The sequence below is a fragment of the Calliopsis andreniformis genome, chromosome 5 (genome assembly GCF_051401765.1).
Source record: "Calliopsis andreniformis isolate RMS-2024a chromosome 5, iyCalAndr_principal, whole genome shotgun sequence".
NCBI lineage: Eukaryota > Metazoa > Arthropoda > Insecta > Hymenoptera > Andrenidae > Calliopsis > Calliopsis andreniformis.
In genome coordinates, this window is record NC_135066.1 from 296,837 (window position 1) to 322,818 (window position 25,982).

The following is a 25,982-nucleotide window of genomic DNA, read 5'->3' on the forward strand; positions in this document are numbered from 1 at the left end:
TATAACCTCTGTTACTTCCAGCTCCCATAATTCGAGGATGACATTCTCATTGTAACAAAGACTAAGTGAAGGAGCTAAACAGATAACTATTTTGCGTAAAAACGAAAGATATCTTTTCAAGAATAACTCTTAAAGCTACTAATTAGTTGTGATTGGGAAGATGCTTATGCTCAGCTAATGCTTAACTTCTTTGTACTCTAATTTAACGTTTTTTATTCGATACTAGACCAGAAAAGTGCATTTTTCGTCTATACGGTAAGAATTTTCTTGAATCGGAATGTGTGAAAGAGTATCGAGTGGAAGTAGTGCGTTTCTCGATGCCTCAACTTCATCGAATCAGTGCAGTATGGGCTTTTTTCTAGATACCATCGAATATAATTATCTACAACAGGAAGCGAGATAAGATCGCTTTGGGAATTGTCTTCCTGAAGAGATCCATTGTAAAAGAAAGAATGTCGGTATACGTATTCCATGGGAATTTACCCACGATTAAAATTTACACCGAGTACCTGAAGAACACGATTATCTTTATTCACAGTAATAAATTGCGAGTTAATAATAATTACATCCTTACATGTATCATTGGACGGATAATAAATGAATAACCATTGTGATTTGTTATACATCGAAGAATAGTTTTAGATATGTACATGTTCGTGTGCAATTTCTTGTCTCGATGTTTTAAAAGTTCTCGTCGAATTGAAACTTCATTGATCGTGTAGTTTTAGCTGCACAGAAACATTTTTCTTTTGCTCAAAACAAATAGATAGATGTATTTCATCGGGAAATTCTTCAATTAGATCTTTTTTTAATATATTAAAATATTATTTTACAAAATTCTATGAAAATCTTATTTGTAAATAAATCATATACAATTTTTTAGCTAATTATTTGTGTACATGTGAATCACGATATCCCCTATCATCTTTATATTATATTATAACAGCTAAATAATTATAAGTTAATGAACGAGTATGAAAATGATAATGCGATGAACATGTTTCTTCCCATTATTGATAACATGTACATACATACGCGTACGTTATACATTATATATAATGTATATATATATATATATATATATATATGTATAACGTATATATACAACATCTAATGTGTACATCTAACGTGAACAATTACCTATAAAATATTTCTTATTAAGTACATGTGGATGGAATTTTGTTTTTGTAATCATCAAATACACATCGCCTAGTTATTTAGCATTATAGCTAATCTTTTAGTGATTTTTGATAAATTTTATATGTAGATAATAAAGATTGCTAACCTCAGAAGATTTGTTGTAACATGACAAGAATTCTCTTCGTTCACGTTATTATTTTATCCGTATTGTACGTTGTTTATTCATGTTCGTGAGCATTAACGAAATGTATGATGTTAAAAGATCGTCCATCTTGTATCCGAGTGAAGTTTCGCAGAGTAACTTTGAGCCTCGCACTAAATTACCGATCGTCATGTGGAAGTAGGTATTACCGGATGACCAATTTGAGATTCTAGTAAATGGGTGTGTCACTAGTATGTCCTGTAAGATACAAATTCACGAGATATGTGAAATTGTACATATATTCGGAAACATTGAACATTTATAATATAGATACCTTAGTTTGTGGATGGATTAAGCTTACACCGTGTTTATTAATTGCAATTAACAATAATTCTGGATAATTTGGCTCTGTGCTTTGTTTAACTTCAAAGAATGCTGAACCAAATGTCGGCCATCGATAAACTATTTTCAAGAACGTTATCTTAGCGTCTTCTGGACTCATTCCTATGTAAAAGAAGGATTTATATTAACGTCATATGGCGTATGAACGCACAATATACGTTTAATATCGATTGAATCATGATTAATTATAATATCTTACCCGCGTCTTGATTATATGCCGCTATTATCGACCTTTTCCAATCATTGGCGCTTTGAATTTTAACTAAATCGCCTGGTATGAGTTCTCTTAACATTTGTCTGTAAACATTCGCATGAAATTATTGATTTACATTTCTTTTCATGAGTAGTTTATCTTGATTTATATTTCACTTACGGAATTGCTTGAAGTTCTTGTTTACTCTCACCAAAACGAACCCTGTATACTAATGCTGCTAATCTCGATGCTTCCTCTTTAGTACACTTATGGTATCCTAGAGTAATTCGTTATTGGAATAATAGTGGTTGGGTAATAATTTAACGTATAGATAGAAGGGAAAATGATGTTTTTACCTCTTAACAATTTTGGAAGTTCTTGATGGAAATGGAAGATAAGATCAGCGTTTCTATCCTTACCAGGAACAGTGTTGGTCCACAGCTTTTTCATGAAGAAGACTTGGTACGTAAATTGAGGAGAGACACCTACATATGTTAAACGTTTATTTCATAACGAATCAATAAACCTAAACGGCAGATTTTTGTTTGGCCGTACTTCAGAACATACCATCACGAGAGGGTCGCGCTTTTCTGATCCAGTCTGTCAAATGTCGCACAAAGTCAAAGAAAAAATCGCCCTCTGGAACCGAAATAACCTTGTCGGCAATTTTAACAAATAAACTAAATCCCTCCGCAGACCGTAAATTAAGTCTTTGCGCAATATTTTGACAAAAGTCTTTCGCTCTTGTTGAAGAATCTACTTCGAATGCCTAGAAAATGAAAGACATTGTTAGAAGTCGCTTTTTGAAATGAACAACGAGAATGAGAGAAGCAGTAGATATATATACCTCGTCCGTATCGTCTGGGAAATACACTTTGTGAAATATTTGCGTGGTTTTGTGCTGTATAGCTTCTACTTCGACTTGATGCGGAGGATACTTCCGTTGACCGTTGCGTAACGTTTTCTGTAGTCTTTGTAATGAATCTTGAGATATGGGATGCCGTCGTGTACGTAGAAACAGAGTTAGTTCCTGCAATGTATGAACACGTGTTTCTCTATAAACGCATTTCCATGCTCATTACGTGCATACGTACGAATCCAGTTGTACCTTTAAAAGACTTTGGCTACATGCAAAGAGACCAGTAGCTAGCCACATCAGTTCCCAACCTCGTTCTTCGCTTAATCTATTTCGATTATCGGTAAGCTGTTTCATAATTTGACAATAAATTTCGTCTCGGAGAATTTCGTTTTTCAGAGGGCCATCGAAAATAAGATCGGTATATTCGTTACCGACTCGTGGCCTTTTTGTTGGCAGATCTCCCATATACTTTAAAATTGCATTAAAAGCGAAACACGCTTCTTCGGCCAGTTCTTCTTTGGATACTAGTTTCTTCAAGAGAGGTTGCTTTATCGGATCTCTCGAGTGGTGCCACAATTCGTCCGTGTGCCCCCGTCGTGCTGTCGTTAGAGTTAACGCTTTTGACATTGTTCTTTTTGGCGGTGTTCTATGGTAGAAAGAAGAAATAGATCGATAACAAAGAGATGATACATAATTGGATCCAATTGTTGGGACCTGTCAAGCTTACCGAAAATGGTCAATTGCGTATTCCAGAAGAGTATGAGGCTTATCTCGAGATTCTACTCCGTTCACTTGCTGAGGGTACAGTTTACGACCATTCTCTGTCCCTTCGATACTGAACAACGACTGAACATAAGTTTATTCATCGATTAGTTTTAGTGAAAAATCAATGCACGATAGCTATTATTAGATTTGAAAAGGTTGGCTATGTTACCAATATATCGTTCGGTGGTTTGGTCAGCGAAGGCAATACGTAAACTGTCTCAGCTGGAAAATCACCCTTCTCGTTGGTTCTTTCGCAAGTTCCGATACACCATCCTGAGTTAAGGACAGTCTCACCAGTACTCTCCTCTTCCAATACGATCAGGTCTCCTTTTTGAAAGCTTAAGAAGGACGAAGCATCGCCTGGCGCTTTGTAATCTTGCAACGCAATCACGTATTTACTACGCTTCTTTAAACCTTCTAAGAAATATACTACTAGATCGCGAATGTCTTCGGCGTTAGGGCTTTGGAATGTAAATTCTTCTCCTCGTACCGTCGATAAGTTGAACGTCTGCGTGAACATTTTGTTCGTTCTGGAATAATATTGGGAAAATGATGATAGGGCAGCAGTCGAGGAAAGAAAATGAGAGAAATTACACGATACATACTTCTGACTAGATACGGTGGTAATCTCGGGAAAGGACAATTCCAAAAGCACCTGTTCTTGGTCATCCACGACGTATACTCCGGTCCAATTCACAGCTATAATTACGTCATTTTTCGGTAGATTTGGACCAGAGTTCCTGTACGCCTCGTAAAAACGAGAGAAAAGCAGGGGCCATTTAAATTTGGCATAACCGACTATATCCTCCTTAACGCGCAAAGCAGGTACTTTTTCTTTTAGATAGTAACTCTATAAACAGAAAGATTTTCTATACACAATATGTGCTTGCCTTGGTTGATCGGGATCTCCGTAAAGGGGACAACGATGTGCGTATCTAGATACCTTTTTGTATGCTTGAAGAACGAGATGTCCCCATCTATCGATCGCTTTATCGATACCTGTTAAACAATAGTCTGGAATATAGTTAGGTAGAAGTGTATATAGCCTATCAACGTTCATGTCCGTATGATATTCTATATAATATTGTTGCGCGGCGATCATTGCTAGATCTTCCTCCTTGTCGCAACGATATTCGCCGAATTTCACTCCTCTGACCACTTGCTGATAGATTAAATTGGTAGCGACTTGATCCTCGGTCGGTTCGTGCCACGGCGCGAATATCTCTTTCCTAAAAAATAGTCGCCACGGAGCGTTTCGTTCCTGAGCACCTTGTTCCTTGGCGTATTGCTCGCACTGAGAAATGGCATCCATTACGTGATCCCCACCGCTACCCAACGACGAGACCTTGTCGAATAGCGCGATATAAAGAGAAAAACCAAACTGGTCTCGTAAAGATATCTTATCGGACAATTGGTTACACAACTCTCTGGCAGTAGTTGCAGAATCTGCGAGGAGCGTTTTAGTGTTTCCATCCATGAACGTGATCGGCAGCATGATTGGTTTTTTTGATTTAGTTGCCTGAAGTTCCAACCAGCTGGGAGGTTGATTACGGGTTCCGTTGTTGAACGTCCTCTTCAATCGATCTTCGCAGTAGGGAGCGTAACCTGGCGGTCCTTCTCTGATGAACGCGCGCAGGTAATTGACAAACTTTTCCGACGGAGCGAAACATCCGACGCAAAGCGAGAGCAAAATCCAGCCGCGAGCATGCGACGACTTGGAAGGATTGTTCGTCAATTGTTTACATATCTGACAATAGATCTCATCCCTAAGTTCCGCCCGCAATATTCCATGTCCGATAATGAAGTGGAGTTTTTCAAGATTCGACGTCGGCCTTGCTTCCAGCCAAGACTGATAGCTATCAGCCGTATATTCGTCCTCCTGTAGCTTCCGCCTGACATCCTCCCCCAACTTATTCTTTCGTTTTAAGGTCAGCGAGACCAACTTGTGCCTGATGGAACGTGGCTTTTGCCTAAGGAAGGTTTCCGGATCCATTCCCATCATCTGAGCCTCCTGAAATTCTTTGCTTCGTATGAAATTCCGGCCAAGCGTTGCGGTTACCTTCGACATAACCGACGTCGTATCTCTATCCATCGTGTGGAATCTGGGCTCGGGTAGGTCCCCTGTGAAACGAAGTATGGTAATCCATAAGGCTTGCGCTGCTAACTGATCACCTTGTGTATGCAAAGGTAATAACGGATGTTTTAGTGGCTTTCTAGAATATTGGTGCGTGATGTTTCCTTGAAAGTAGGTAGCTGCGAATTTCTGAAATTTGAATTCAGACAGGTCCTCCTCGTCTTCCGAAGCTGTTTGAACGGGACTGATAATTTCCTGTTGATCAGCTTTCGGAGCAGGTAAATCATTGAACACGGATGTTTCCCTTGCAGGGGTTGGGGCTTCGCTACTAGAATCTGGCAGAAAGTCGAACATCGCTTCAACCAATTTACTATCGTCGACCGGTTCATCCTGTTTTTTAGCCGCATCGTTTATCAGATTCTTCTTGATTTCCATCCTGCGTCGATCTTCCATTTCCATTTCAATCTCTTTCCGTTCCAATTCCTGCATTCGTTCCCTATAATTTTGCTCAGCAATTTCTTTGGCCCTTTTGTTTCCTTGATCTTTCAATTCTCTTTCCTCTTTCTTTCGAAGCCTCAAAGCTTCGACGTGTAATCGATACTCGTACTTGATTTTTTTGTATCGTCTTTGCGCGATTAATCTCCTAACGTGAGCCTGAATCTTCACAATAGCCCACAATTTCTTTTGATACATTTTACGTACCAGGTAACCTCTGGCTCGTGCCTGTAACCCGACAATGTGACCCCTCAGGTGCCTAAATCTGTGAGACAGTACACGTGATCTAATCAGCGCTTGAAGTCGCATATAACCAATTCGCATGCGTTTGTATCTTTGCCGTTGCGCGTATCCTCTCCAATATTTTTGAACGATAATTGCGGATACTCTCATGCGAAGAAACCTCCTTCTATAAACCCAACCACGTATATTGCGCTGCAGTATTAAAATCTTTCGCGTTAAAACGCGATCGCGTTCTTGCTCCAAGAACAAGTCGTGAGCGTCTTTGAGGAAAACCTTGGTATGACCGAGTTGATAGTCCGATCTGCCCAACACTATGTGGCAAATTTTCGATGTTGCTGCACGGCAATCGACCTTATGAGCCGGTGGTATTCCAGGTATCAGAAATCGATATCTCTCAACAAATTCCGAAAATGAGTGCCTAATTGGATAACCAGCTCTACGAATTCGAATCGTTTCCATCATGCCGGAGTACCTAAGTTGTCGGCAACAGAGTCCTCTGTCGAACATCATTGGCTTCTTGTACTCGTTAGGCTTAATGCACCGGATGAAAAAAGGTTGACAGCTACATAACGTTTTCATAAGAGAATCTAAAGATTTTTTGAACTGTGTGGAGAGAGTAGGCGCTCTTTTTCTTGTTTCAGAACCCATGCCTATATCCTCTGCGAAACAGGCTTGCAAAAATTTGTTAGACGATATGTGAATTAATTGTAATAAATCGGCACTGAACGTATCCCTATTTTTCTCTAGAAAGCTTCTGGTATCATAGAATACAACGCCTGCAAAGTGATTCAATCCGAACGACGTATTGATGTCTGACTTTGGTTTCAAATAATTCCGATGACTCCCGTGCGTTTTATGTATCTTTGCCAGCATAGTTTGATCTGTTCCCTTGGGAAACTTTGATTCCTCGTCGATCAAAGCCATTATGTTCAGTTGCTTGATGGCTATCAGATCCAGGGCGTCTTGATTATCTACAAATTCTATGTGTTGCCAATTAATACCTTCATGATTGTATTCTTCTTGTTCCAATTTGAAAATATGCTGCACAAAGAATTGTTGAAGATTTTCGTTTGCATAATTGATGCAGAATTGCTCAAAACTGTTATGATTGAAATTTTCAAAACCGAATATGTCTAGTACGCCTATAGCGCTCCGAGACGTATTCTTGGGCCTATAAATAGCTTCGTTAATCTTTTTCACGATGTGCACAAACAATCGCCCGTATATGCCCTTAACGAAAGCGTCTCGGATATCCACTGATTGATCCCTAGACAACGTAGAAACCTGTAGACAAGTTACGATTTGCAAATAGATATCGTCTTTACGAAAATCGAATAAACGCAAATTGCTTCTTACTTACAACTGTCTCACCGTGAGCAAATATTGTTCTGCGAGTGAGAGCATCTATCAGAGATTGAACTGGCACACCTAACAAATGCGCTACTCTCTGCACATTTGTTTGTTCTGGTATTTCGGTAGCATCCAGATTATCTGACAACAGAGTATCGGAAATTGAAAAGCATCTGTTGCATTATCATAATATCTACTCGACTGCAAGCTTACCTACAACTGTGGCTCTGTACTTGACGTTTCCCGTGTGCAATAAGGCGGCAAGTAACTTGAGAACTTCCCAGATCTCCGCATCGGAAAATAACAAAACTTTCATTGCCGATCTTATATCGGCAAATTCTGCGGCATCGTCTCGACCTTCGCACGTAATGCTACCACCCTACAGAGACGACGAAAATATCGTTATTGACGAGCGAGAAGTTTGATTAGTACCCATTTGGCATAACAGTATCGAGGGAACTCTTACCCCCGTCAGATATTTATACGAAGACGCGTCATCTAGCTCTAATTTATGCTTCTCCTCTTTCGAAAGTCCAGCCAACATGCAATAGAATATGTGATAATTTCTCTCGTCTAAACTTTGAGATACAATTCGAGACTTTTCCAAGAGATACTGCTCTATTTTTGCTCCTTCTATGACACCCTGTTCATTGAAGTGGATGTCGATGTACTTTCCGAAGCGAGACGAATTATCGTTTCTTACCGTTTTTGCATTACCGAACGCTACAACGAAAAGAAAATCGAGTTAGTATTTCTTTATCTGCCCCCTCTAGCTCCACTTTGATCAACCGTGTGTACTTTACCTTCCAATATGGGATTCGCTTCCAAAATTTGCTGCTCGATCCAAGAATGCTTGCCGCTAATCGCTGCCAAATATTGCAAAATTAATTTTGTACTTTCCGTTTTGCCGGCTCCACTTTCGCCGCTAAGAGACAAACAATTGCAAGTTGAAAACATCGTTTGAATGGAAAAGGATTAGATTGGGAAAAAAGCTGCTGATAGTCAATACCTGATCACTATGCATTGGTCTTGACCGTATCGATTCATGTGCGCGTAACTGTTATCGCCGATAGCGAATATGTGTGGTGGCAATTCACCGATTTTACGATCCTTGTATAGTTTGATTTGTTCAGCGGTGTAAATCGGCAATATCTGATACGGATTCACGGCGACTAGAATGGAACCGGTGTAGGTCTGCGAAAAACCGATATATCCTTCAGTCTTTGTTTCGATTCATAAATTCGAATTTGATCTCGCAGGAATTTACTTACGTATATAAGATTTTCGTTATAGCGAATTAACAAGTTTCGTAAAATGCCCGCCTCATGGAGGTCTCCTAAGCTGATCATATCTTCTACACCTTGCACAGAAGTGGCATGCATCGCTTTTATGCGTCTTTCGGGAGTCAGCCATTGTTCCTAAAAGTTTCAATTCACTATTAACACTTTCTCGTGTTTTTAGGCTCTTCGAAGAACCGGGAAAGCAGAAACGAGAAATGCGGAAAGTAGGTAGATAATAATTACCTTGTTATCGTCGTCTTTCACTTGAATACGTCTGCCTTCCGCAGAAATTACTCGTGCGCCGATTGCAACGTCAAACTCTCTTCCTGAGATTGGTTCGATCCATATATAATCTCCCTGTACAGAAATTTGTCCACGTGTAATCAGCCTTTTTCGCTTCGATTTGCTTGTAGAAACAATGATGATACTTTTCTGATCAGATGTTACTTATTTCGCGACAGCATGAAGACGGAAAGAACGTCCGCACCTTGATTCTATATTTCCTGACTGATAATTAGTTCTTCGTTGAGTATTAGCAGCAAATAAGAACACTATTTGATCAATTACAGATAAAGAGGATGACAAAATGATTGAATTGAAGAACCGCTACATAACTGGTATCACGGAATGATCTAATGAAATGTTTTATTCAATCGACTCGCTTAGAATAGACGAGAAAGAGGGAAAATCGAATCTGTTGAACCGATACTGTAACTTGGATGCGTTACCGTGTAGTCCCCGCACGTCTCGTTTCGTCTCGTCTCGTTTCGTTTCGTTTCGTTTCGTTTCGTTTCGTTTCGTTTCGTTTCGTTTTCTTTCGATCGAATCGCATCAGTTGCTATGCTCGTTTCAAGCTCGTATCGAGTTGCATCGCGTTCAATCGATTCATTTTTCCCCGACCACGGTTCCACCTGTCTCCTAAGCTACTCGCGTTAGCGAATAGACGATAATCGAGTTAGCTAAGCGAACGAGTATTGCTCCGGCTTCCAGTACGGTTTTACTTGTGCTACGACGAGCGACGCATTTGTGTTCTGCAAGTTGAACATGCGTAGAAAACGCTGTCGTTTCGTATAATTCGAATGGGGAAATTTTCATGAGTTATTGGTCGAGACTACTACTTAGGTTCCGGTGAACAGAGCCACAGAGCGTATCGACTACCACCAAACCTTTTTCCGAGCTTCCCTTCCGTCCGGAAGCAGCCAAACGAGTTCGCAATTCAGTTAAATATCGGAGCAAGTTCGTTAAGGTGCGGCGAACTCCCACGAACCGCACTATGCAGTTCCGCGTCTAACCGATTGTAGTGCTGCGCTGCGTTCTTTCTCTCCCAACCTTCTCTCGCTCGCTTCGCGCATCCGTCTTCGCGCGTTACACAGGTATTCTCAATAATACCTAGAAATAGTTGAAATAGCTATCTAGTCGTCAGCACTCTTTTGGAACATTTCTATGTTCCCTTTTTCGAAACGGAAGTTTGAGAACCTCTGGCTTAACCCTATGCTCGATAGACGCGTCTATACGACTGCACTGGCTGCGCCTGATATTCGTGTACGTTCCGATTGTTCAGCTCACCGGAACATCGGAAGAGCTCATCCGCTCGCTGTTGCTTCGAAGCGAGCCTCCGCCGCGCCTCCGCCGCGCCTCCGCCGCGCCACGCGCCGCTCGATACAGCTCTTCTCGTATCATACGGTTTTACTTTCGGCCGTTGCCGTGCCCTGCTCACGCATCGTGCCTTATCTCGGAAAAAATTCTCCGCGGTACGATGATTCGTTTCTTTATGAAACGCGAAGGCAAGTAAAAACTTCTGATTACTCATCGACTAATCGTCTAAACGGCGGTTCGAGGATCATCTTTTGCCAAGAAATTTCAATCAGATTTGCTTGGGCTTACGTAAATAGATATGTACGTGCATACGCGTACGCGTTTAGAGGGAGAACAACGTTGGAGGCGAAGGTACAAACGCGTGTCCGGCAAAACGATTCGCGTCCCGTTACACGATGGCTGGCTCATTCGCGCAAAATGCTAACACGCCGTGCAGGGCATTCGCGAAGTGATGAAGGACCGTTAACTATGCCTAATTAACTGACCATTCGTCTCGATACACCTTGCGCGATCATCTCGCGTTAACTTCGCGCCACAATGCATCTGTGGCTACGTGCCGTACATTTCTACGAAAGAATCGAGAAAAATGACTGACCTGGAATGTCGCGATAAAGCGAAGGTAATAATGTAAGAATAACGCGCGCAGTATGATAGAATTTTCGAAGGATAGAAAAGAAAAATTGAAATTGAAATTGTCCCTCCGATATTTGAGGGAGGCGCGCACGCGAGTACGAGCACGTGTCTCTCGAGCATGACTTTTCATGCGGAGAAAGAATCTGGCGTCACTTCCGTTTTCTCATTTTCACTTGTCACTTGTCACAGATTCCCACTGACCGTCTTTGAAGAGAACGCTGCGGAAAGCGGTAATATCGAATCTAACGAATGAACGGTGCGAAAGCTAATTTAGCGAAATCTAATAGCTGTTAATACTTACCCGCGTGACGATGACCATCTCTTAAGTCGTGATTGTCGGCACTCCGCCTGAAAAAGAGCAACGATTCTTTTCTTTTACATCTGTTTAGCTTTTTAACAAAAATCCACTAGTGTAGCAGAGAATTTATTTTCGAGCAAACAATTAAACGCCATCGGTCTATAAATCGTGGTGTATATGTGCGTAACAACCGGCTATAAACACTCTGACGTGTATTAAACACGTTAGCCAGCCGATCTATCTATTCGAAGAAAAATCATTCCAGCATGCGACGATGATGTCTGGCCGATCACCGTTACAGTGGAACCAGCACAAGCATAAACCTGTTCGCAAAAGTGGGTTAGGCAGTTTCTGCTACCACTGAGCCGCGTGCGGATTCGAGAACATCCGTTCGACGAGAATCCTCTCGACGAGATCGATCTCTCTCCTCTACTCAACTCGTTCACGAGGAAACAATCTATGAAGAAAATCCAACCGAGACGAATCGAAGAAAGTTGAATGCGATCGAACCTCTAATTGGAAGCTTCAAACTCGAGACCAGCGTTCATCGAACGAGACGAAACTTCTTTACGCATCACTAGCATCTACTTACTCAAATTTTCTCTTAAGATATCGAAAGCATCTTTCTGCGGGAGGAAACAGGATTTTTCGAGGAAAAGAATGAGAATAACTTTTTTTACTAAATCAATTCTTGGTTTAAGATTCTATTTTCGTCTTTTCCTGAAGCGACGATCAAACAGATGATATGATCATTTTTTTCCTTGAGAAACAGTGTTTATGCTTCCGCTTCGTTTTACGAACTGGTGAGCATATTTTCAAAAGGAGAACATATAGATATTGAACGTTTTGCCTTGAACTTGTAAGACGGAACGTAAAAAGAAATCGCAGTCACTGACTTTGAAAATATTTGGAGAATGGTCAATGGCGTAGGATCGCGTGCTGGAGACTTTAACGGGTGATCGGACAACGAGGCATGATCGCATCGAGACAAGCGCATTGCGCGTCACACGCTTCATTCGAATCGACTTTCCTCGAGACTCGGAATGAAGAATGTTGAAAGAGGATGTTCTTTATGGATTGACTCGTTCTCTACGTATGATTAATATACACGAAATTCGAAGACGTTATAGACCCTATAATATACTACCAATTCTTTTGAATTTTCTTTCACCGTTTCGAATCGTCCAAGTTTGATATAATCGTTAAATCAGCTTTAAGGCCAGTGCCTTCCACTTATGTATTCCTTCGTGTCTTCGCTTCTTACGTCACGATCGCTTTCCACGTGAGCATATTCGCTCTAACTTGGAATGAAAAAGAATTGTTTAAACACTTTAAACTAAAAGTCCATAATTATCGATACGTCGATCGAATTCTCGCGAAACGGTATTCTTCAATTGAAATTCTCGTTCATGGAAGAATAAGTTAGTATTCGTTGATGAATAGTCAAACGTGTCGAGTATCTAACTTCCTATCAGACAATTTGGTAAACATACCATGATCCAATATAAGCAAAATATTAATACATTAAACTCTACGATTATGTATACGTGGTTCGACTTGGCACGTGAAATAATCAGGATCTAAATTTGACTTTTATCGGTGTTATCGTTTTGTCTATCTCATGTTTAGGGTAGGATAGAAACGTAGGATAGAAAAGACAGAGGAAAATATTCTCGTCGATCTAGTTCTGGTTAGCGATAATAAATTAACGTAGAATCCAGTCTACGATCTAAATAGGCGTGTAGAGTTCGAAATGTTAGGAAATGGAAGCGCTGGAAGAAGAATGGTTTGTAACGTACGTACCTTGTGCGAGTAACGAGAAACACGACGAAAACGGTTATACGTCGGCACACTCCATTAAGAGACACTGCACTGCACTTGAGACGCAACGTAAGGCGCGTTTTTCATGTCCGACGTGACTAAAGAATCGTCGCGTCGGAGATTGGCACTCGCAGAAGCGACAAAGGTGAAAAAAGGAAACGCGGTGGTCGCGCTACGACTATGAAGGTAGGAAATGGAAGACGAAAAGCAACAGTAGTGGTTTCGGAGGATGGGCCACGGTGACGGGCCACGGTGACCGGCACATTAACGCATCCAGTCGGAGAGGTTCGGTTCGAATCGGGCGTGCCAGGTGGAAGCGAAGCGACTGCGACCGGGAAGAGGTGGAAAAATGTTGCTCCGAATGGCCTAGACCACGACCGGCTTCGATCAAGACTTCGACACCCCACCAGCCACCAACAGGAGGGATACCTTACCAACGCGATTATTCCCTCGATCTACGCACCTACCCGCACCCGCTTCCCCGAACTGCTCACTACTTTCTTACGACCACTTACGACACTTTGTCGTCGCTCATCGATTGGAAGATCGAAAATTCTTCCTCCTCGACTCTTATCTCGTTCTCTTCATCCTATGACGTCACTCCTCCCATTCCTCGCAACCTGTTGCAACCCAACGCCGCTATCGTTTTCCTTTATCGACCGAGGTATGTGTGCTGCACTACCGACTAAATTCATTTCCCACTTGCTTTCGTTTTTACAAATAAACTCTAACTGAAAAAACCAATGGTTCAAACTTTAAACGATTATTTCTATATCTATAAACAATTTTAAAGACTAACGGAATAATTACGTTAGCCGTAAGAGAATGAAAATGAGTATCGTCGTTATAGGTATGTTTGCATCAATTCAATTTCCTTACAACAAAATTTATTTCAAATCTAACACTACCCGTTAATGGATTTTTAATCACGTCTGATAACAAATGTAACTGTTCCTACCGTCAGTAACGGTAAAGAGATATCGAAGATGCTTTCTGGATTACTCCTATGTAACAATTACATTTGTATTCAGGTACAAGTTAATATTCAATAAGATTGATGGAGTACTTGCAATGGAAGAACTGAAACATTCATTCATTTACCAATCATTACATTTTCCTGGTATAAAAACTGTACTCTAAATACGTATGCTATTTCTATTGGAAGCATATTAATGTATTTCATTTGTATTTCTTAAACAGATCGTACAGATTTTCTTATATTCTTTATATTATTACATTATTTTTATAACTTGTACCTACTATTAAACATTTATAAAAATTAGTGGACACCGAGATATTAATCAGCCATTAAGATTTCATTTTTTATGATGCCAATAACATGTTATGATTAAACAATTAGAAGTTTAACAAACAGAACGACTAGAAGCTATAATTATGTATTCAAACGTTCTATTTCTATAGTCCCTTGAAAATGTAGGATTATTTATTTTTCTATTAATGCTTTATGACAAATTATTTGTAATATCCTAAAATTAATATTTGTATCGTGAATAGCGCAATTTATTCAACCAATTCAGTATCATCTATAATCAAAGTTAGTAGACATATCTTGTTAGAGAATTATAGAACACGATGATTGTTTTCTACATAGGCCAAAGAAAATATGTATAAACCAATTCAATTTCCATACCTTTAAATATAAATTATTCAAAATCTCGCGTAATATTTCTATCTCTTTTAGCTAGAAAGGACAGCTAAAACGATCCTTTTGTATTCGGTTCAACTGAAAACGATAATTTATTATACAAATCGATATCGAAAGGCAGAACATTGTGTCCTGAATTATATTTCATTGCTCTTAAATATAATCTCGCAAATAAAAAATTAATATTAAAATACGTACTAATATTTACCGCCAGTTTAACGAGTAAACAACTTAGTTTTTTATTTGCTAAATAAAATGCTTGCAAATCAAAATATTCCTTACAATTTCATAGATATGCTGTTTTGGCTTCCTATCACTGTAGAAGTTTTTTATAACAAGCTAATGATGATATATAAAACCCATTTGATTGTAATGAAACAAACTGATCTCACAGTCATAAAAATACGCTCTGGATAATAAGACTTTTACACTGAAATATGACAATATTTTCCCTCATGTCTTACAATTTGATTAGTTTCATTATTTATAAACAAATATATTGGAAGTTCACTGAAGAAGTGCAGATATATCCCAAATTTTAATCAAACGATCTTGCCCGATTGTTAGTAATCTTCGTCTGGGAGCATCAAGATCCATTCCTACAACGCTATGCTTTGCGTCATGGAATGATGCTAAAGATGTTTGGCTAGGTAATAAATATATAATGTAAATAAAACACAGACTATACCAACTTTACTCTTTCTTTAACAAAATGTGTTTACTCACTTTTCAGCTTTCAATTGAATATGACATGGATCGCAAACTCTAACTTCAAATTCAAAACCCATTGCTGGTATTGGTATTCTTTGAGATGTACAACGTGCGCATAATGCACGACCACAGTGACGACAATGATGCTGCCTTAAACCTAATTGTCGTTGATCCATCATTGCTTTGATATTCCAGAAAAATGGTCTTCCACATGCCTGCATTTATGAAGGTATACGTATATGTTTGATCAATTGCAAAGACATTGCGCAATAACTTATGACTTCATAGCAACGTACTTGACACGTATCAGATTCCACCCATGCTGCAGTTTCTTTTCTATTTGCAGCCATATCCCAACACACTATCACTCCATCTTCTCCTCCCGATAACAATATACGTTCGGCACTTGCATAGCACAGTGCAGTTACTTTGTTGCTGTAAAGTTACATGTAGTGTTTTCATAATAACATTCTTCATAGAAATTTTCATCACTGAATTCACTTACTGATGACCTTGAAGTTCATACGCTGTACCCTGGCGTCCTCCAATATCCCATACAATGATACTTTGATCAAAACTTCCAGAGAATAGAAGTTGCTTTTCACAATCCCATGCCAAAGTATGAATACTTCCTGTATGTGCTTTTAATGTAGTGATTAATGTAACACCATTAGTATCTAGTTTCAACATTGCTATTTGACCAGAATAATCACCGACAAAAGCATGTTTTGATTGCATGTCAAATCTACACAAGTTAAGGAAACAGTTGGCTTTTAAATAATAGGAAACATTAAGCGAATTATAAACCCATTTCCAAATGTAAGATAAGCTACAAAAAAGGATACTGCAACGCAGTGTACCATGCATCTGTCTGATAGGATCCTAATCTCTGACCAGTTTCTGAACAATGTAATTGAAACATTTTATCACGGCCTATACTTAATACCCATTCACAATTTGGCGCAAATATAACACCTGTAACTCTTGCTTGATGTGCTGCATATTCACGCATTGCAGTCATACGATTATAATCTTGCTCCAAGATAAACTCCTATGGAGAATTACCAATACATTTATTTTCAAATGAACAAAATATTAGTAATTTCGGTAAAAATCTTTACAGTACGTACATTTATAGTTCCATTATCTAGTCCAACAAACAATTGCCTGGTTTCCACACAATAATGCATTGACGTTGCACCAGCAGCCATATATTGACAAACACTAGGCCAATATTGGCCAGAATCACGCTTTAACCATACTCTAACAGTTCTATAAAGGAATGTAATTTACACATTTAAAAATAATTATTAAACGATCACTTCTAAAATAGAAAATGTTTCAAAACACGTACGTATTTAAGCACTAAAATGTTTTCATAATTACTTTATAATATTTACAACACTTTTTGTTTACCTGTCATCGCAAACGCTAATTACACCTTCTTCCCGCGGTATAATAATAGCCGCATTAACATCATCGTTACATCCTTCCAATTTTGATAAAAGTATTGGTTTGCGACTTGTACTGAATTTGTCATGATTTACTCCTGGAGCGGGCTTTATCTCTGCTGCCATTTCAATTTTCCGAATATGTTCTTCGAAGTGGGCTTGTCATTTGACAGTTTGTCAGGCTATGATATTAATAAAAGTTTATATATGTTGGAAAGATGGAAGTTCTAATTTTTTCAAAGATTGTGGAGAACCTATCGGCGGTGCTCACGTTATTCGTTGCAAACCTTCTTTGCCTTTCTTTGCAGTTTCTCGGTCCTCCTTATCGACTGTTAACTGTTACAACCTTTTTCACAGAAACGCAGAAACATCGATGAAAAATAGGATAGACCTATCACCATTGACAAAGTATACGATAGACCTATCACTCAATGTAATTTTCTGTCTCATGCTTGGAGACCTCTTGAACTTCACCATTTTCCTGTCACACCCAACGTTATCTACTTCATCTGAAAGAAGATTATAAATGCAAGGAATTAATAATAAACATTTTCGAAATAGTAGTCTCAAGAAATATGTCGAACAAATTTCTTTCTAAATTTTGTTATCTATTTTATAAATTGTTACTAAGCTAGATACATTTTGTAGCATTTGCTACCCTGCGTACTAAGTTTAGGCGTGTACGTATGAGTGTGTGAAACGCACATGCATACAATGAAGCATTAGTGAATAGTGAATCAGTATGTCTTGAGAGGAATGCATATTTCAAGATAAAGTGTGAAGTGCATTAGAATACCGAAGAATACTGGATCAGGACGAATAGTGCTGGGCTGTTAGATGTTGTTTATATTTTTAATACCCTTCGGAGCATCTGAAATCGTACGTTTGCTCTGTATTAAAATTATGAGTCACAACTTTAGCCTTTAATGACAGACGTACTGTTGTAGGTAATTATTTTCATGTGAAATAACTTAATACAATTTCATTTTATGTATAGTATATGTTATGCAGCAAATTTAAAAAAATAATACAAGCATTCGTTTTTGTTTGAAAAGACCTTGAGTAATTCGATCTTCTTTAGCAAGGGATTTCATTACATGTTTGTAGGTTAAGGGTGAAGTGAGACTTGCATATGATTTATGAAAAGATTATGTTTCAATTACATATCTTATGCAAAGTAAAAATTATTAAAGGGCATTAATTAATTCTTTGTGCAAACTCAAACTTTTGCAGCATGTAATTAGTTATTCTCATGTTGTTCATCTTTGGAATACCTTTCTGTTAGTTTTATATTTCATACATTTCATACATTTCGTACAGTTGTTTTAGGTAATTCAGAAAATATCAACATGCAGACAATAAAATGTGTTGTTGTGGGAGATGGAGCTGTGGGTAAAACTTGTTTGTTGATTTCATATACTACAAATAAATTTCCATCCGAATATGTACCTACGGTTTTTGACAATTATGCAGTAACAGTAATGATAGGCGGTGATCCTTATACATTGGGATTATTTGATACTGCTGGTGAGAATTAATTTTAATTTGTACCTATATTTATTGTTTTACGTATCAAATGCTAATATTATTTGTATTATAGGCCAGGAAGATTATGACAGATTAAGACCACTGAGTTATCCACAAACAGATGTATTTCTGGTTTGCTTTTCCGTAGTGTCACCATCGTCCTTTGAAAATGTTAAAGAAAAGGTTTGTCATTATAAGATAAAAAATATAATTTAATATCCACAGAATTAGGAAAAAACATTAATTGTATGTGCATTTATTATATATTAGTGGGTGCCTGAAATAACACATCATTGCCAGAGGACTCCATTTCTACTTGTTGGCACTCAAATCGATTTGAGAGATGATGTAGCTACAATTGAGAAATTGGCGAAAAATAAGCAAAAACCAATATCGGCGGAGCAAGGAGAAAAGCTTGCCAAGGAGTTAAAAGCAGTAAAATATGTGGAATGTAGTGCTCTTACACAGGTATTACAACGCAAAGGGCATTGGCTATTTTTATTGGTAAAGTTTTATCGATGAAACTATGAGACTTTTCTTATTACAGAAAGGATTGAAGAACGTATTTGATGAAGCTATTTTAGCCGCGTTAGAACCACCTGAGCCGGTGAAGAGTAAGAAATGTACGCTTTTATAAGCAAATCAAGAATGAATGTACGAAAGGGAAAGAAAGTTACGCGTAAGAATAGCGGATGGCGACTTTAACACGTAGTATAAAGCACTGTTAAAAAATTTGAAACTGTGCTTACATGGTTCCTTTTAAAGAAAAATGTTTATCGTCGAAAACACATTAATAGCCGCTAGTATGAGCGCGACAATTTCGATCAATTTGTTTCTATATTATCATGTTATAACTGTGACCACATTCCACTCAGCGTGAAATTTTCAATTTGAATTTCTACCGATTATACAAGATTTTTCTCTTAGTACGGTTGAATGTATTTTTTGAAACGTACTGCACAAAAGTATCTGCTAATTTTTTAAAGATTACCGAGGAAATTGATTTACACGAAAACGTTATTACTTTGATATGTCTTATCCAAAGGATACGTACCATTTGAAACGCTTTTGATATTCTCATCGTTAACTATTGGTGCTACTGATTAATAGTATTACTTGTGCTTTATATACGAATTGCTAAAATGAGTCGCAAAATAAAAGTTTGCAGGAAAAGATAATCAAAGTATTTGTTTTCGGAATACTGGATGAAATTAGTTGTTTTTGTGGCAAGACCAGTATTAGAGATTTCTCGATTAACGTATAGACAGGATATATGTATATCATAAGTACATCGTTTAGATATTACTCCAATAACACATGAGGAAATGAATGAAAACGTTACTAACATCTTTTTTATCAGATAAAGTGAAAAATCCGTTTAGATGGCAGGCTATGTCACGCAAAAAGTTTCGACAAAATCGCATTGATTTCGTGCAGTTTCCACGTCTGATTTTGTACATATCACGTTTCATCACAGTACACGCATAGACACAGAACACACGATAATACGCTGAATTTGAAGAAAAGAGAGGAAATGGTGAGAATAAGAAGCATTTATACTTTGTAAGATTTGATTAATTAATGGATCGGTTAATGGAACGGATAATGTAATGGCAATACGCGTGGTGACAAGAGGGACGAAAGCGACATGCTGTCGATACGAGCAATGGACTCGTTTTTCAGTACTCGGATGGTTATGTATTATTTATTAAAGAAATACCGTAACGTTTTGTAAAAGTTGTACGCCTAATGTTTTCCCAGAATTTGACCGTAACATAACGAAAACTCGATACGTGTGAGAAGAATTTGTCGAATGTACCACGCGATTAAACAATCTGTTCGATTCGATCGATTCGATCGATTCGATCGATTCGATCGATTAGATCGATACGACATAGAATAAGAGAAGACTAGTGTCGCGAAGAAACGAACGATCGACTTGTACACCTTGTATCCAGTTCAGAGAGGTGGCATTTATTAGTATAGTATGTGTCACAACATGTAGACACAATGGTATAATGAAATATTCACATAAATATATTTATACTATGCATAAAGAAAATTTTCTTAGTTATTTCGTTAGTTCGCGGTGTTGACCCATTCTTTTCCTGGTTAGATTGGAAGAACAATGGAAAGATTTGAAACACGATGTACGGTCGGTTATTCTCTGTTGGAATCGACACGTGCGAACGGAAGTGCAGGTTGCCGAGAGTCAGAAACGGGAGGCAGTCGTTTGATCGAATGGTGGTGGAGTAAGCAGTAAGTATCCCCGATGCAGTTTCCTCGCTACTTCTTTCTCTCTTCTGAAGCCGTTCTTCATTCCCTTTTCTATCTTTTTCTCTGTTGCTTTTGCTTTCCCACTCTGTTTCTTCTCTGCCTCTGGTTCGGCCGTTGCGTTGCGTTGCGCTGGTATCCTCGATCGTGCCAGCGACCAGTACCTATAACGTACCGCGTTGCGCCTTGTGGTTAGTTCAATTAGGTGCATTCGTGGTTACAGTACTGGAGCGTCTTAACAATGCCGCACCGCCGCAAAAGGTACACCAATCACGGACTCATCACGAACGTGCCTCTGTATCCCTTTGACATTATCGCTAATCATCTTGCATCGATTCTCGCATCCGAAGAGGTCGCGAGGGAGAGAGGTGCAGCTGCGCTTTTCCTTCACTCGAAGTTCTACTACGATATCGCGCAATTAACGTTCAAACTGAGCGATAGTTCGATTTCAATGAATCTCTTGTTGAATTGTTGAAGCGGATGAAATTACTAACAACCAGACGATTCCTTTTGCTCGCTCTAAATGATTTACTGTGCAAGGTTTCGCGCGAATTGAAGGGCGTTCGAGGATGGACCGAGTGCAACGAACGATTACTCGTTTGAGGACGTGTAATTTAAAAGCACGTGGAAAAGGACGAGCGCGTAGAAGCCCGTAGACGAGCAAGCACACATTATAAAAGAAGTTGACCACCTGGTGGCAACCGCGCGGGGGGCCTCGAGCTACACGTTGACACAACTCATTTTTACGCGATGTCCCACGCACGATGGGCGGCCGTTCTCTCTCCACTCTGGTACCGAGCTCCCTTTCTCCCCTCTGTTTATTCCTCCTTATGCTGCTTTACACTCGTATCGGTACCGTCGCGTCGTTTGCTTGACTAATGGCGCGAGATCTGTGTCGTAGTCTCGTCGACGGGGTGCTTCTTCGCCAGCAACGTCAGTACCGGTTCATCTCCAGAGATACTATCGATTCCTCGAGATCTTTCTATCGTGAAATCTGCTCAACTCCTCCTCTTCTTCGTCCGTCTTCGGCGAAATCTTCAAACTCGAATCAATATTTCTCCATCAAAGTTACGTCCATCTATTTCTTTGCAAATAACCAGTTTTACGTAAAAGCGCATTCATGTACGCTGTATCTCTTTTGCGTGCTACTAGATCACCGAAAGCTGCTTCACGTGTCTGCCCGAGTGCTTCCTTGATATGTTAGCCCGGGTTTCGTTGATAACGCAGTGGATAAGTGGCACGCGTCGCGTCGCGTCGCGTCGCGTCGCGTCGCGTCGCGTCGCGTCGCGTCGCGTCGCGTCGGTCTGCCTGATGTGCGATGCTTTTAAAGGAATTTGTGTCTGTGTACTTAACATCTAGTTTGAAACTAAACCAGACGCTATGCCGATTAGCTTGAACTAACGCATCTGTTAGTCAGTCGCGCTGTCGCAAGTCGCTAGAAATTATGCAGAACCCGAGGGCAGTTTTATCGTCTTAAGATTTCTCCTCATAATTTTGCGCGAAACTATCTCTATTCTTACTTCAATTTATCCAACTTTTCTTTTCTTTTTACACGTTCCATACGTTCTTTTCGCGAAAGCAAAAGTAAATTTGTTTCTCAGTTTGAAAAAAATGACAAAATAGCTAGATGTTTCGATTGAATATGTATAGTACAACTGACGCGCATTCATTCCTTACGCCTTATATTTTACGGTGTCCATTCTTTTGGATCGAAACTGACCGAACCATTTAAAATTCGTCTCCTGATCCTCGTTTCTCGAAGGGATATCCTTCGAGTTATTCGCATCGAAGCGAAGGGTATCTCTCGCGGGAACGTTTTCCACATATTTATATCGGTTTATCCGAACTTTAGATTTCGGATCGGGCAACAGGATTTACGACAATCGTGTTCGCATACGCGCTCGGATTCTCCGATATTAGTTTGAAATCGTTTAGAAGGTCCGCCGAGGAAACGATCTCCGCATATAGGAAATGAAATTATCGATAGGCAATCGAAAAGGTAGAATATATGCCCGTTGCTTCGAGGGGAGGGTGGACGAACGTCGAGGGTTCGAAGGTACTCGATCTTGTCGATTTTCGGGAATCTAGAATGTCCTGGTCAAAGGTTAAGCAGAAGTCGAGAGGCAACGTGGGTGGCAACAATAGCTCGACAGAGCGGCCAGATTCTGGTGGCACGACATGCATTGTACGACCACAGTTTGAAGGTGATTGATCACCGCTGGTGATCGCGCATACACGCGTGCGTTGCATCGCGACGCGTTCTCTCTCTTTCTCTCTCTCTCTCTTTCTCTCTCTCTTTCTCTCTCTCTCTCTCTCTCCTATCTTTGACGAGAGACGCATGTCCGGTTGACAACCAACTGGTCGTCGTCGTCGTCGTCGTCGTAGTCGTCGTCATCGTTCTCATCGTCGAGCCGCCACTGACCAGATCTGGATTTTCGATGGAAATCACCCGCGGGGGGTAAGCGTGAGTCAATGCATCCTATATCCTGACCGATCGACCAACAAAGGTTAACGAACGATCGATGCTAAAATCGGAAATTCACGACACGATAGATAGATAGAATTCTCGCAGCTTTTGTTGCCGGTTCGATAAACTCGAGACAGGCTTAGAAAATCCTTTGTCTTCGCTAGAACAGCGCTCATTTGAATAAATCTTGTTTGGTGATAGTCTATATCGTAAACGACGTAACCGCGTGTCGCAGAACTAACATCGTACCCCTTGCCACCATTACCAGCCCCTCGGTAAACGAGTTTACTCGATCAGTAGCGTCATATGGCAAAAGTCCGAGTAGACGTTTAGCCTAAGTAGCCGTAGTTACGCTTCCCATGGGAATAATGCGTGCACCGCTCGCATACTCATCGTCATTTTCTTTATTTTCTAATGCGTATCTTTATCAACCATTCGGATGATCGTTCGAAATGAATGAAAAAGAGGAGGAAAAAGGTACGACGCAAGTTGGTGGTGAGAGACGTAACTAGAATTAGGATCGAAAGGCGGTTTTCGTTGCATAGGCAGGTATACGTGTGTAGCGAGTCGGCGATAAACTCTCATCCCTTGGCGCAAGTCTGGTAAAGTGGTTGTACGGGGCACGACATGGGTACGAATATGGGGCTAGCAGAAACACGAACCGAGCATCCAGAAGAAAGGCTATCCAGAGAAAGAGGAAGAAGGGAGAAGGGAGAAGGGAGAAGGGAGAAGAGAGAAGGGAGAAGGTCCGGAGAGCGGCTCATCAGGCTGATAACCCAAGAGAAGAGAAGCGCGTGTCGCCCACTCACGGTGATTGCTGCCACCAGGTTTGTTCCTCGACCCCTCCGGCACCCTCTGATGTTCTCTCTCGCCGCTACTGCCACCGCCACCGTCGTCCTCGTCGTCGTCGACGTCGTCCACATCGTCGTTCGGTACGTTCATCGGTATCCCCACCATCACGGCTATCCCCGCTCTCGACATGTCCATGCTCCCACCACTAGTCCGTTTCATCCCTACCATGCTCGAGTACGGCCGTTCGACCGTGCCTTCGTATCGCTTTCCGCTCACGAGAATCTGGATTGTCCACCCACGTTCTTCAACTTCTTTCTCTTTCTTTCCCCCTTTGCTGCATCTGCTTCATCTGCTTCATCTGCTTCATCTGCTTCATCTGCTTCATCTGCTTCATCTTTCTCGCTCCTTGCACGCCCATTCCCGTCTTTTCTTTCCTATGCTTCCCTACTTGCTCTTCTCTTGAAACAAGAACATGCGAAAAAGAGCGAAAGCTCCATAGGATTCGATTAGAAGACAGGACGGAGAGGCAGTGTTTAGAGCGTTCTTGCAAGCGAGACTAAAACCTCTAAAATCGACAGCGTACTGACATAGTAGGATATTGGAATGGCGTTAGAAGAGGTATCGACAAGGGATGTCGCAAAGAGTACCTACACAGTTCAGATTCATCTCGTTATACGTCGCAGCGGGGTATGTACGCTTTAGGACTTGACGACAGAATGCAAATATCTAATTATTCCCTCTTTCGGTCTTTTTGCACGATGAAACGGTTTGTCGGTTGTCTGTTGGCTGCTGGTCAGGAGGAAGACGTGTGTGGTTGATTATTCGCGGCGTGGCGCGGCGTGGCGCGGCGCGGCGCGGCGTGGCGCGACGCGGTGCGCGGTGGAAACGCGCAAGTAATCGTGCGATACGCGTTTCTTGGAAAGAAATGATCGTTCCCTGGGGATCTTCGATCGTCGTCATAAAGAAGATTGCTGTTGCTCGGTTTGCGTGCGATTAAAGTGTGCGTGCCCAGCTCGCGTTGCTGGTCGATTGTGCTCTTTCGCATTTCCTTCGACGGCAATTTGCCCAGATGACGACCGTTCGTTGATACTACGCTGAAATATACATGTATTTCCCCGTGTCGCAGAGAACCGTTCACTCTGCTAACGAAAGAAAAACGGTGGCGAGTCCCTGTTCGAGTTACCGCAGTTTGTTCTAGAGCAGAATTCGAATCGCATGGTCGGCACGTAAAAGGTTCGGGTGGTTGTCGGTTGCAACCTCGGTATCTGCAGCTCGGAGCTGAAAACGTAAGGGAGTTAAAACGCGATCCAATTTCTCAGGCCATTGAGTGCGGCGGCTGCCATCTGTCTAACGGGTAGCTCCGTGCTTTTTACAGGCGAACCGTGAAATGCGCAAACAGAAGGACTGGGACCTCCTTTACATTTTAATCAAATCATTTCTCTATTACACGGATCGGCCACCTAAAAGAATCTCGCGGGACCGAAGGGTTTCGTTTCTTCTTTCTTTCTTTCTTTCTTTCTTTCTCTCTTTCTTTCTTTCCTGCCTTTCATCTTCAAAATAGTTTTCTACCAGATACCTACATTCGCGTGTTCGATTTTTCTCGATCTCGCATCGATCGAAGGGTAGTCGAGCAGTAGTAGAGGGAGGCGACGAGAGGCGATCCGTAACGCGTCGATCTCCGACCTCGCTGGGATCAATTTAATTTTGTTACAAATAGCTACAACCCTTTGGTTGCCGACTCCCGTGGCGGGCACGTACGCTTCCAATCGGTTAATGACTGTTTCGAGGATCGATCGTTCGCTG

The 25,982-nt window shown here is 40.5% G+C and overlaps 3 protein-coding genes across 6 annotated transcripts; 1 reads left to right on the forward strand and 2 right to left on the reverse strand.

The window, feature by feature from the left end:
- Positions 1–506: 506 nt before the first annotated feature.
- Ck (unconventional myosin-VIIa ck) lies at positions 507–13,836 on the reverse strand. The gene is made up of 22 exons (XM_076377610.1): positions 13,807–13,836; positions 11,474–11,520; positions 9,187–9,300; positions 8,935–9,081; positions 8,673–8,857; positions 8,467–8,588; positions 8,130–8,386; positions 7,877–8,042; positions 7,674–7,804; positions 4,445–7,597; positions 4,107–4,351; positions 3,671–4,031; positions 3,464–3,582; positions 2,986–3,382; positions 2,725–2,907; positions 2,445–2,646; positions 2,234–2,362; positions 2,058–2,154; positions 1,884–1,981; positions 1,617–1,786; positions 1,286–1,540; positions 507–728 (listed from the first exon to the last, which is right to left on the reverse strand). The coding sequence occupies exons 2-21, from the start codon at positions 11,489–11,491 to the stop codon at positions 1,334–1,336; spliced, it is 6,501 nt and encodes a 2,166-aa protein (XP_076233725.1). The 5' UTR covers positions 11,492–11,520; positions 13,807–13,836; the 3' UTR covers positions 507–728; positions 1,286–1,333.
- A 1,182-nt stretch (positions 13,837–15,018) lies between these two features.
- On the reverse strand, positions 15,019–17,540 carry Wdfy2 (WD repeat and FYVE domain containing 2). Of its 3 annotated transcripts, none has more exons than XM_076378676.1 (8): positions 17,391–17,540; positions 17,085–17,301; positions 16,799–16,940; positions 16,514–16,719; positions 16,174–16,413; positions 15,965–16,103; positions 15,684–15,883; positions 15,019–15,603 (listed from the first exon to the last, which is right to left on the reverse strand). In XM_076378676.1, the coding sequence occupies exons 2-8, from the start codon at positions 17,243–17,245 to the stop codon at positions 15,465–15,467; spliced, it is 1,227 nt and encodes a 408-aa protein (XP_076234791.1). In that variant the 5' UTR covers positions 17,246–17,301; positions 17,391–17,540; the 3' UTR covers positions 15,019–15,464. The 3 variants fall into 3 exon arrangements, with proteins under 3 accessions (XP_076234791.1, XP_076234792.1, XP_076234793.1); XM_076378677.1 differs by having other exon boundaries at positions 17,407–17,522; XM_076378678.1 differs by lacking the exon at positions 17,391–17,540 and adding an exon at positions 17,374–17,389.
- Positions 17,541–17,860: 320 nt separating this feature from the next.
- LOC143179197 (cdc42 homolog) lies at positions 17,861–19,771 on the forward strand. 2 transcript variants are annotated; one of them, XM_076378306.1, is made up of 5 exons: positions 17,861–18,066; positions 18,440–18,646; positions 18,720–18,829; positions 18,917–19,114; positions 19,194–19,771. In XM_076378306.1, exons 2-5 carry the CDS (start codon positions 18,469–18,471, stop codon positions 19,281–19,283), a joined length of 576 nt encoding a protein of 191 aa, XP_076234421.1. In that variant the 5' UTR covers positions 17,861–18,066; positions 18,440–18,468; the 3' UTR covers positions 19,284–19,771. The 2 variants fall into 2 exon arrangements, with proteins under 2 accessions (XP_076234421.1, XP_076234422.1); XM_076378307.1 differs by having other exon boundaries at positions 17,871–17,998.
- Positions 19,772–25,982: the final 6,211 nt, after the last annotated feature.

What these genes read in the sequence shown, in the direction of transcription:
- Ck (XM_076377610.1), bottom strand. An exon ending in TGAAAGACGACGATAACAAG is followed by an intron (nt 9,082 to 9,186) that starts GTAATTATTATC and finishes TGAAACTTTTAG; the next exon opens with GAACAATGGCTGACTCCCGA. An exon ending in TACGCAATTGACCATTTTCG is followed by an intron (nt 3,383 to 3,463) that starts GTAAGCTTGACA and finishes TTTCTACCATAG; the next exon opens with AACACCGCCAAAAAGAACAA.
- Wdfy2 (XM_076378676.1), bottom strand. Translation starts at nt 17,245, where the DNA reads ATGGCAGCAGAGATAAAGCCCGCTCCAGGAGTAAATCATGACAAATTC. An exon ending in GCATGGTACACTGCGTTGCA is followed by an intron (nt 16,414 to 16,513) that starts GTATCCTTTTTT and finishes TAACTTGTGTAG; the next exon opens with ATTTGACATGCAATCAAAAC. An exon ending in TATGAACTTCAAGGTCATCA is followed by an intron (nt 16,104 to 16,173) that starts GTAAGTGAATTC and finishes GTAACTTTACAG; the next exon opens with CAACAAAGTAACTGCACTGT.
- LOC143179197 (XM_076378306.1), top strand. Translation starts at nt 18,469, where the DNA reads ATGCAGACAATAAAATGTGTTGTTGTGGGAGATGGAGCTGTGGGTAAA. An exon ending in GGGATTATTTGATACTGCTG is followed by an intron (nt 18,647 to 18,719) that starts GTGAGAATTAAT and finishes TTTGTATTATAG; the next exon opens with GCCAGGAAGATTATGACAGA. An exon ending in AATGTAGTGCTCTTACACAG is followed by an intron (nt 19,115 to 19,193) that starts GTATTACAACGC and finishes TTCTTATTACAG; the next exon opens with AAAGGATTGAAGAACGTATT.